The sequence below is a fragment of the Oreochromis aureus genome, linkage group 8 (assembly GCF_013358895.1).
Source record: "Oreochromis aureus strain Israel breed Guangdong linkage group 8, ZZ_aureus, whole genome shotgun sequence".
In the NCBI taxonomy this organism is placed as follows: domain Eukaryota; kingdom Metazoa; phylum Chordata; class Actinopteri; order Cichliformes; family Cichlidae; genus Oreochromis; species Oreochromis aureus.
This window is the reverse complement of record NC_052949.1, coordinates 6,987,042-6,998,667: the sequence shown is the minus strand read 5'-3', so window position 1 is coordinate 6,998,667 and position 11,626 is coordinate 6,987,042. Positions and strand designations below refer to the sequence as shown.

Here is an 11,626-nt window from a genome sequence, read left to right as displayed (position 1 = left end):
TTCTATTTCCATGACACAATCCAGAGCAACTATAAAATGTCTTCTTTATTTCATGTTACATTGAAAATAAAAACTCTGATGTGTGATTTATTTATTCAAAGGAAAAATGAAAACAGATTTTAAATCTCATTGTTTTCTTGTCATGTTTATATGGAGTGTTTTATAATAGGAAGAGGTGTTTTTTTCAGCGATCAATCACAGGTCAATCACAGGTATTTGCTTTTTCTGTGATGATAATAAGCATTATCAAACTTCTGATTTACGTTGTCTAACCAAACTCAGCAGTGATTGAGTTTAGTTATTTGTGAAATAGTCATATGACAATAATAGAAAAATACTCAATTACTGATTTATTTATTCTCTCCAGGTCTCAGTGGCCAAACTGTGCACAGCTGGATGACAGATGTTAATACAACAACCAGCTCTGCAGCTGTAAGAATAAATTAGAAATGCTTGATTAGCTTACAAAATATCTTCTTATGAGATAACTTTAGGCACGTCAGAGCTGACTACATGTGCCACAACAAACAGTTTGAATTGAACACTAAGCATTTTGAAATCATTTACAGCCTTGTGTGCAAAAGTGGATCCACTAAATACTTAAATCACAAAGAATAAAGATTTTGAACTACATTTTGTTAAATACATTTGTTGCAATCCAAACTGCAGTCTCTGTTCATGCATTGTGTTCTGCACTTTCACTTTGGCCTCCATCCACATTTTGTCTCCAGTTCTTCTTTTTATATATGGATGACTCAAACTCATCTTGCATGGCATTTTTTAAAAGCTGTTAAAAACTGATATCTTAAAATAAATTTTTTCAGTATTCCCTGCTAATTAATAAGCGCCTTTTCTCTTTAAATGTGTACAGGAGGCATCATGGGTTCAGTTATAGGAGGTACAGTCAGGTTTTTTGGGGCTCTTTTGTCTTCACCTCGGGTCACTCCTGGTTTCTTCAATGGGAGAAAATACAGTAAAACAATAAAAATACAAGTCATTATACAATACAATATATATATATATATATATATATATATATATATATATATATATATATATATATATATATATATATATATGTTTGTGACTGTACCTGTGTTTGTACTGGTGAAGAACCACGGTCAGTGAAGACAGGATTAAATCCAGCTCTGTTCAGCAGCCAGTATGTCTTTTGAGTCCCTTTACCCTGTCACAAAGAGAAAGACATGCTGGTCAACCTAACATCGTTGTTATTTCATTGCGAAGGAAAAAATATTGCAGACTGTTCACCTTCATTTCAATTTCTCCTCTTTCTTCCAGTTCAAATGATCCAGCCTGGAAAAGAATGTCTGCTGTGGACTGAGATACATGAATCTTCAAGGCTGTATGTGACAAACACATATACTTCTAAAGAGATATTTTCAGCACCTTTACCAAGACAAACCTCTAGTTTTGCATGTAAGTTCAACAGCTCTGCATGTTTAATCATGCCAACATGTTAATACAGACCATCACATCAAGTTAATTTTTAAGGCATAATACGACTACTGTAGCCTATTAGCGTGAAGATTAGCACAAAATACAGAACCGAATGAAATATTATGAAATATGAAAAATTAAGGGATTATCAACATAATTAGAATTCATCGTCAATTTCATTTCATTCTCATACATTGCACCCAACATAAACTTTGATGTAGATTGTTATTGTCGTATGAGTGATGGATATATCTAACAAACCGAGGACACTGCATGCTAGCCACTGGTCTCTCTGTAGCCAATGGGGTCAGCCCTGGCTGGTCATGTGAAAGAATGCAGTCTTGTGGAACTTTGGCCCTGACTTTGCTTTCAGGTCTTCAGACCCAGACTGTGCATCTATCATTTATAAACAATACCACGATGATCCATTCAAAAGTAGCCAAACTAGTTGACTGAAATCTAAAATTGTCAAACTTATAGTGAAGCAAGAAATCAATAGAGTCATAATAGTTTTGGTTTATCTGAAAAATGCACTGTCATTTCTGCCCTATTAAAAAATTAAAGTGACAATAGTCACTTCAAATCATACCACAACTACATAAATCTTATCTTTTCAGGGTTATTCAGAGTTTAAATTTTGAAATTTCAACTGCTTACTCACGTAAGCTGTTGCTTTCCATGCGAGAAGCTGTGTTCACTGTGTCACCAAAGAGGCAGTATCGAGGCATGGTGGTCCCTACCACTCCAGCAACCACTGGACCTACAAAATTTTTAAAATTCAGAATGGATTTTGTTTAAATTACTCGAACTTTCAATGTACAAACTATTTTTCCCACTACAAAGTCGTTCATACTTCTTGTCACTTGTACTTAGGTCTCAGTAATAGAGCTCTAGGAGCTTGTCAGTGACCATATGCTAGCTAAGTGGTGACAAAGGAAAAATGTGTATTCCATGACCAATTGGCGAGTGTTTGCTGGAGATTGCAGGGTAGTGACTAGTGTGAAATTGGTCCAAAAATTAGTCCTGGACCAAAAGCCCCCGTCCAATGGCTTTGGTCACTAGCCGATTTCCATGGTTGCCAGTAGTTTGTATGGAACACACTAACTTTTCTGTATATATTTGCAAATAACTGAGAAGTGCAACACAAGCCAAAAAGAGAAGTTTTGCCTTCAGCGTAAAAGTTGTGTCTTATTGGTGAAAACAACACATTTTAAAAGGTGCAACTTTTACACTCAAGGCAAATAATCTCAATTTCCAGTTTTGCTTTGCACTTTTTGAAGTTGCACTACCTCTTTGTGGTTCAGCATCTTCCAAGCAAACTACGGGTAACCGTGGCAATCTGCTAGTGACCAAAATAATCAGAAGGATTTTTCTTTGTGCAGCATTCTCTTTGTGACTAATTTTACCCAGCAACAGCCACCAACCTCCGGCAATCACTCACCAACCAGTTGGGGTACTTTTCAAGACCTTCAAATTCTGTAATGCCATGGTCTCCATTGCTACTGTATCTTACCAGAGTGTATCCCAATGCGAATTGCAAGGCTCTCATTTGGCATGTGACGGATTCTGAACACCTTTATGCCTCTCAAGAAATGTAGCGCCATTGTGGATATCTCCAAAGCATGCAAGTTTCCACTGCTGATAGGTAGACCACTTGCCACCATGTATGCATCACCAATTGTTTCCACCTTGTAATGTAAAGATGAAAATGACATTTTTAAAATAAAATAAGGCTGGAAGAAAATAAAACATAGCACAAACAGAAAAAAGGTACCTGAAATTTCAAGGAAATTAAAATTTCCATTAAATAATTGTAAATTGTTTCTTTGATTTCATGTAATAGCAAATACATTTTCTAAAGTTTTAACTTTTAAGATTTTGCTTTTAATCAGATATGATTTCTCTGCATTGCTGGTTAAATTTTTTTAATTGCATTTCTTAATAAGATAATCTAACTGGATGCTGAGTCAGTAAATATGGGAGGAAATGGTAAAGCTATTCTCATGTCTTGGTAAGAAAGTCAATATTTATTAAAATATCTATGGTATTGCTTTGCTTTTTATGATCACAGTATGTTCACTGTCACTTACTTTGTAGACATCGTACATCTTGATGATGTCATCAAAGAGACTGTAGAGGTCGTTGAGGAATGTTACCACTTCCATTGCAGAGCTGACTGAGCACATGGAAGTGAAGCCGACAATGTCAGAAAAGAAGATGGTGACCAAGTCATAGCTTTGTGGCTCCACTGACTTCCCTGACATCAGCTGTTCAGCAATATATCTAAAATCATTGAAAAAAAAACCACAAGATAAGGTTGACTGAGTATAGCAATACAAAAATATATAGTTCCTTTTTTATCAAGTACCTTGGCAACATGCTGGCGAGGAGCTTGTCTGCACGAGTTTTCTCCACCGTAAGCTGATTGGTCCTCTCCTCCACCACCTCCTCCAGGTGATTTGCATACTTTTCCAACTTGTCCACCATATTATCTAGAATGTTTGCATGGCTACAAGATAGAAATTCATCATTAACTCTTTTGCAATGAGGATTTAGTTAGGTTAAATCTTACTTAGATATGAGTAAGACTGAAGACGTTTGGAAGTTTTAGCTTGTGAACTTTAACATTTATGGGCATTATGGGAAATTTGTGTCTCACTTAAATAAAAATGTGGAATATGATTTTACACAAAAACTTTATAAAATAAAATTTTAGGGGTATGATATTACTTCTCTGGACTAATGTCTTTCAGCCGCCTCCGTATAGAACCAAATGGCGGTCGGTAGTCAGGGTTTTCACTCCAGCAGGCTTTTAGCAGTGCATTGATGTTCTCTTCAACCAGCTGCTCAGACAGCACTGGTCGGAGGGGTTCACCTTGAAAAGGTGTCCTCAACTGCATAATAATTTCTATAAGAACATGTAGCATTAGAATTTAATGGGCTATGTCTTTCAACTTTGGTTCAGACTAAAATATAATACCGGAAAAATTGCCATAAAATTTTGTACTTCAATCCAATGCTACATTAGTTCATATATACTCAGTAATCCACAAAGATACTTCAGAACTTGGTTGAAACCATCACATTTTAAAGTCATTACAAAACTGGGATAGACTGATAATTACAGTGCAAAAAGAAAATGGAAGTAGAAATGCTTCTAATGGTGCCGAATTGCCAGTAACTGATTTTGGGAGTTGACAAAAAATTTGTAGGTTAAGACAGTTAAGAAATCATGCCAACCTTTGGGGTCCAGATTGATGTCCTGATACGGACCAGCTTTGGAGTTGTACATTAGTTCCCACATTATGATGGCAAAGCTGTAGACATCACCTTTGGGTGTTCCATTGAGCGGGGAACCGACCTGCCTGAGAAGCTCAGGGGCGATCCAGTACATCTCTAAAACATATTCTTGTGTGTTACTTCTCCATCATGTGAATTTATTTAGGATTACAGTGATTATTACAACAAATTCTGATTTCACATCACTGACCTTCGTAATTGGGGTTTTCCAGTGAGTTCATCTTGCCTTTGTTTCCATATTTAAACTCCCACAATCCAAAGCCAGAGAGTTTGATTTGTAGTCGGCTATCCACCAAACATGTGCTAGGTTTCAGGTTCCCGTGAAATTTTAGGCTACTCTTGTGAATAAACTCCATTCCCTGGACAACAATTTAAGTATTTTAAGATTTAAATAGTAAAACATTTCAGATTACAAAATACATATTCAGAATTTTAACATATAAAAGTAAAACCCCCCCAAAATGGTATAAGTACAGTTTGATGTCTATTTTAAAAATGTGAAAATACATTTCCAATTGATTTTTTAATTTAATTCAGAACTTATAAAAAGGTTAATTAATAAATTAATTCATTCAGCCATCTGTTTCTTTTTCTAGATATGTTTTAATTATTTTATTTATTTATTTTTACAATTTCTTAGTCACTTTATTGTTAATAAAGTTCCTGCTATGGACCTGAGTACATTTTTTAAATTGTTATTAGAATAAGAAATTTAATCAGTAAATAAACAGACTTACATTGACAATGTCATATGCAAAAGACAGCTTGAACATCCCATCTAAGTCAACGTCCGAAGCCTTAAGAACATCCTGCAGAAATATGCCAACACAGTTCACTTTTAAGTTAAAGGTTTATTTATGGATAGATGTTAAATTTCAATGCAATCCATTTTGAAAAAAGAACCTTCGGACTTCACTGACCTTCAAACTACCTTTCTTGCAGTATTGAAAGACCAAACAAATGTTTGGTGGTTCGATGCATGCACCAAAAAATTGCACCAAGTTCTCATGTTTCATCTCTTTCATCTGTCTTGAAGAGTTTAAGAAGGTTAGGTACAAAATAAATAAAAAGTGAAGTAAAAAATAATAGGTTGTAGTTCAGTTAAATACAGTCCACCTGGATTTTTGGCTGTTAGAGTTTTCAGAGTAAATAAAAAGTAAATTATGTTTTATCTTGAAAAAAATTAGGAACTTTACCATATTGAACTCTGCGATGATCGAAGGCTTTTGGAAATTACAGCTAACAGGGTTCTCAGTGTACTTGATGGCCACTTGATTTCCCTATATGAAAATCAAAAAACTTTAGAAATATACATATCTTAAAGTCATACTAAGTAAAGAAAAAAAAACACCTCTTTATTTAAAAAATAAAATAAAAAGTTAATTACATAAGCATTAAAAGCTTTCTTTATAATTCATATTTGTATATGTGTTGATACATTTTCTTTTGCATTTACATTAAATAATATTTAAATAATATTTGAAACTAGCCATTCAGACAATAAGCTTGTTTACTGAATTCATAAAAGCCTATATGATACTCAAACTGCAATTCACATTTATTCAAGTCAATTTTGAATTTAAATTGATTTGAATGTGATTTGAATTACACGTATATTCTGTGTTTGTCTAAAACATGCCCTATGTTATCATTATGTTTAACATGTACACGTAATGGATCAGGTATTCTGTCCTCAATATAGGTGAACTGAGATTGCCAGAAGCAAAACAAAGAGCAGAAGCCATAAAGACTGCTTTAGCTCCGGTTGTGTGGCTTTAAGTTTTGTGTTGGAAAAAAGAGATACCATCCTTCTCTACCTTTAACCTTAATATAGTCCCAAAAGTTACACAGGCTCACTGTAAACTCAGAATAAAACTAGTACCTGGTAGAGGCCTATGGTGGTGTAGATATGTTCTTTGCCTGCTTTGTCCCTCAGGTCGTAGCTGTTGGTGGATAAACTGGCCTGAGAGCTACTGCTCCCAATATGAGTACCTGAATTGCTTAGAGACATACCCTGATTTCCCTGAAGGAAAAAAAACCCACATGTGAAATCTTGTACACTTATCATTGTTTAACTTGACAACACCTGTCGAATGCTCCTACTGTAGGTTCCCTGATGATGGTGATGTCATTGTAGTTGATCATCCACCAGTAGGAGTCTTCCAGCCTCGTCTGGAGTCGTAACTTCTGCAGCACCAGCACCCCAATGCTCAGAACTGCCAGTACCCCAATAACAGGGAAGGTCGCAAGAAGAGCCAGCAGGGCAATGTCTGTGTACAGTGAGAGCAGTAAGTTATGATGACAGTTAGACATCAAAGTTTCTTTAAACAGAATAAAGACAGAATAAAGTCTTAGTGGTTTGAAATGAAAAATTTAGGTAAGGTGTGAAGTCAAGCTGAGCTGCAATCTAGCACACTGGTTGATCATGGTAGACTCAAATAATTTGTGCTTTTAAGCTGCTTAAGGGATGTCCACATCTGCTTCACATCTGCAAGCCACTTTGCAACCTAGTAAGTCCACTCTGTATTTTGTATCAGCTCTGCTCTGTGCTTGGACGTTGCTGCTGCTCTCTCTACCTGTGCCTTTCCACACATGGGTGTGGAAGTCCCAATAGGCATATGAAAAACAAAAACTGAAATCTAATTCCATAAGGAATAAGTTTTACCATTAGTCACCCATTCACAGATTTCATTGTTGAAGCCACATTCTGGCACATCAGGTGGAGGTCTTCCTTTCGGCCACACCACAGATGCAAACATTGAAGTTGGTCTGAAATAACAGATTTTCTAATAACTACCATGTCTCTGTTGTGTTTTTTGTGTTATCATTGAGATGTGACTGAAGATTGTTGTCATACAGATGTGATACAAAACAATTTGGTACCTGATATTTTTGGTGTGACTGTCAAAATGGAGGATTGGGACAAACTTGGTGATGTCACCTGTGTGCTGGAGGTCATAAATTGAGTAGTCTAGATTTCTCTCTCCCTCTTCATCAAAATGGACCAGTCCAGAGGCTCCTGCAATGACAATCTGTTAGTGAATCAAAGTGTCATAGAACATTATGTGTCACCCTTGAGTTTTATTGTTTTAGCAAAGTGTTTGTGGGTGTAACTACAACCTATTAAAAGTCAATTCACCCAAAACATCCAGTATCATGCATCCTCTGCCCATGGATCTGATTTCAGTATCAATCTGTGTTACATCCAGAGATGAAACTACTTTTAACTACAGCAGGTTAAAAAATGCCAACAGCTAGATTGTCTCACTTTTGTTGAGATGAGGAAACACAATTTTGTCCTTCCCCTCTAGATGTAAAATTTGAACTTGGATGACAAACTCTATAACGCGAGTTATCTGAAAAAAATACACTTAAGGTAAATTTAATTCATTTTTTTTTAACACTGTTGGACTGTTGACTACAACTACAGTTGTAGACTGTAACAGGCCCAGAATTATCCTCTTTATTGCTGATGGATAATGCTGATGGTCTGCTGATGGTCAGCTGACATCAGCAGACCATCAGCATTATCCAAATTTATAACAACAAAACAAACTGTTAGCACTAAACTGATTATTTCCTTCACTAAAGCATATAGAAGACTTTCAAGAACCAAATAAAAAAACAATATTTGCACTTTACACTGAATCAAAATTAAAATACAGGTATTGAATTGTGTAGCTACCATAAAATTGAAAGTTGCTTCTTTTTTTCAGGATCTGTAATAACTCCCGACCATCATGAGGGTCTTTGCCATCTTTCAGGACTTCCTTCAGTGCCATCGCGTACAAAAGCACAGCGTCATGCAGATAGGCAGAGTATGGGCTAACCTGAAACACATTAAACCAGTCAAATAAATATATGAAAGTACAGTATTTTCCACGATCAAATTTATGCTTTTATTTTCTGTTCCCTGTGCCTACTTGCCTCTTTTTGAGATGTTAGGTTACTCCGAAACGGATGTCCGTTTAGTCTTTCAAAAACTTGTTCAAAGAAATCATAATACTCGTAGCCTTCGTAGGATTTCTGGGCAATAATGAACACCATGTCAAAAGCTCTTATGGCAACCTGGTCTATCCTGCTGTTCAGGGCATTTTTCCACAAGTTATCCTGCTCAGGAAAAAAAGTTTAACATGAATAATACATGCGTCAGTAGATGCATAAGCACTTTGAGTACTCCAGGAGAGTTGAAAAGCGCTATATAAAAATCAGTCCATTTACTATTTACCATAAACACCTTTAATCAATTTTAACGGCTCATAAAGATTTAACTCAGTCTGGAAGACGGATGCTATGATGCTATTTTATTTAAAAACAAAGCAAAATGTGCACTAAAACTGTATTTCAGCCTTTAGTTTTAGATAATGTGTGCCTAAAAGTTTTATTTAGCATGATTTCCTGATAAATACAGTTCTAAAACACAACATATCCAACTCCAGAGTCATTGGAAAATTAATTTTTGGAATTTCTGAGACTAATTAAAAAAATTCAGGAGGCTGTACATAATTAATGTTCCTGACTTTTGTTTGATAAGAAATATTCTCAGGATATAACGAATTTAATTAAAGCTTACCTCTCCTGTGTCTTTTCAGGCTTTGTTGTCTTGGTGTCCCCATTTGTTGGTGATTTACACAGCTGAATATTTTTCTTACTGTGTTGTGAAAGTTTTACTCACCACAGTGCCACTGACCTCAAAATGTTGTACCAGGAAGAAAACGTAGTCGCCATTCATCAGACCCTGACTCTCAGCCTCCAACAAGAGAGCCATAGTATCCTCTTTGTTCGATAGCACCACGATAACTGAAGAAGGGTGGATGAAGAAATTAGAATTCAATTAAATTTTATTTATACAACAAATAAGATGTTCACAAAAACAAGGTGCTTCTATTGTAAGGTAAAACCCCTTCAATAATAGAGGTAGAATCACAGAGATCCTCTAGGCAACAGTGGGGAGGAAGAGCTCCCTTTTAAGTGAAAGAGACCTCCAGCAAAACCAGGTTCAGATTATGGGACAAAGGGAACAAGACGACAGAAAAGAAAAGCCAAACAAAAAGCAGACAGAGGACAAACTATTGCAGAGAGTAAAAAGAAAAGGAATTAAACAGAAACAGATGACAGACAAAAAAGTGGTTTCATAGTTTGCTACAAATTGCTCATAGACATTTCTCTTACCTCTAGCAACCTTTGAGATGTACCTAACATTCTGTTGAACTAACTGGGGATTTCTGGTGTCAAATTTAACCACTGCAGTCAGCTTGAATTTGGCTCGCAGAGGATTCTCAATCGTTTTCCACAAAGCATCAACCTTGTCCCAAGTATTCAAGTCCAATCCCCCGCCGATCAAAGCTACGTGACTCCACCCGAAGAACTCCAAGGTCTTCACCAGGACCTCGGCGCTTCTTCTAAGAGGGGGCATTACAGTGATGTAGGAATCGTAGATGTCTCTGTCATCCATTTTGGACGATTGTCCCACAAAGCCAAACATTGGGATGTTCCATTTAGACGCAATGAGACCAGTCACCTGGAAAGCAGTTTTAGTAAGTAAAATTTAAAGGGTAAGATTTTTTTTTTTTTACAAACACTCTTTTAAAACACAAAAGGGGTTGGCTTATCAGAAAATGGGAAAGCAATTGAATTAATGTTAACTTGAAAAGGAAAACGTCAAAGCCTTACAACCTTAGACTGTTTTTATTTAACTAAAATGTCTTTTTTTAGAAACACCAAGAGATTTATAACATAAACTAGTCCCTGATGAGGGGAACAACTACTTAATAACCTGTAAAATCAACCACCTTCTTTGGGTGTATGGATGTACAATTAATTTCTGAAAATGGTCATATTTCATGACCCATCCATATACTAAACTGATAAATTGCCTGATTTGTTTTAGGAAATATAATATAAGCAATATTTCTCCAGTTTTCCATGTTCAGTCAATCTCTTGTCAGTAATGTAAATTTGTCCTGATTAGTTTACTATTGTGTGATATGGCAGGTTATTGTTGTAATAAGAAGGCTTTAAAACTGACTATAATTAGACCTTGGACTTCAATCAGTCAGTCAATTTAACAAATTGTTTTGATGGTTTGATCCAAAAACTTCCAGCTACAAAATAAATCTAAAACTCAGAATCTTATCCTCTCCTCTACTGTCATTTTCAGTCTTTGCAGAGACTTCCCATGGCCGATTCTGGACCACTTGAGGAGCCAATTTGGCCCACAAGCCATATGTTTAACGCTCCTGTATTGAATAAGTCTAGCATACAATAACAAAAAGTTAGAGTAAATACAGGTAAAGTCATTTAAAAACCATCAAATGCTCTTTATTTACAGAATTTTATAAACTTTTAGGATGATTGACAATACATCAAAAAGAACCATACTTTCTGCTCTTATATTATATTAGATGTAAATATTGTTCCTACATTGTGTTCTTAACTTATGCAGGATATGTATTTCACATAATCAAAAACATTAATTTCACATGAATTATACCTCAGCTTCTTCAGGACACGCTGGACCAAAGAGCGCAGACACCTTTTCTTTCCACACCTGGTGAATAAATGCTCCTAGGGACTCTTTGGGACTACACTCGGTGTCCTTGAAGACAAAATCCAGACTGATGTTTCCCAGGAAGGTGGGGTTGGCGTTCACCTTCTCCACAGCTATCTGTATGGCTGAGCCCAGCCGCAGGGCGCTGAAAGGGAAGGTCATGTTCCAGGGAGCCTGGAAGGCAATGAGCAGCTTGTGAGGCTGAGATCCATTGGTGCCATTGCTGATGCTAGCAGCAGCAGTTAACGCAAGTGTGAAGTGAAGCACCAGCATTGGACTCGTGCCACGACAATATACCCCCCTCAGCATCACTCTCAT

The 11,626-nt window shown here is 36.2% G+C and overlaps 1 protein-coding gene across 1 annotated transcript; it reads right to left on the bottom strand.

The window, feature by feature from the left end:
• Nucleotides 1–367: 367 nt before the first annotated feature.
• gucy2g (guanylate cyclase 2g) lies at nucleotides 368–11,626 on the bottom strand. Its single transcript, XM_031744948.2, has 22 exons — nucleotides 11,252–11,626; nucleotides 9,931–10,279; nucleotides 9,449–9,558; nucleotides 8,686–8,868; nucleotides 8,444–8,588; nucleotides 7,642–7,777; nucleotides 7,424–7,527; nucleotides 6,862–7,028; nucleotides 6,641–6,781; nucleotides 5,955–6,038; nucleotides 5,679–5,783; nucleotides 5,496–5,567; nucleotides 4,949–5,117; nucleotides 4,699–4,854; nucleotides 4,189–4,366; nucleotides 3,827–3,967; nucleotides 3,549–3,741; nucleotides 2,972–3,146; nucleotides 2,120–2,218; nucleotides 1,270–1,361; nucleotides 1,094–1,186; nucleotides 368–953 (listed from the first exon to the last, which is right to left on the bottom strand). The coding sequence occupies exons 1-22, from the start codon at nucleotides 11,624–11,626 to the stop codon at nucleotides 858–860; spliced, it is 3,363 nt and encodes a 1,120-aa protein (XP_031600808.2). The 3' UTR covers nucleotides 368–857.

What these genes read in the sequence shown, in the direction of transcription:
- gucy2g (XM_031744948.2), bottom strand. Translation starts at nt 11,626, where the DNA reads ATGAGAGTGATGCTGAGGGGGGTATATTGTCGTGGCACGAGTCCAATG. An exon ending in AGTCACACCAAAAATATCAG is followed by an intron (nt 7,528 to 7,641) that starts GTACCAAATTGT and finishes CTGTTATTTCAG; the next exon opens with ACCAACTTCAATGTTTGCAT. An exon ending in CTGTGAATGGGTGACTAATG is followed by an intron (nt 7,029 to 7,423) that starts GTAAAACTTATT and finishes CACTGTACACAG; the next exon opens with ACATTGCCCTGCTGGCTCTT.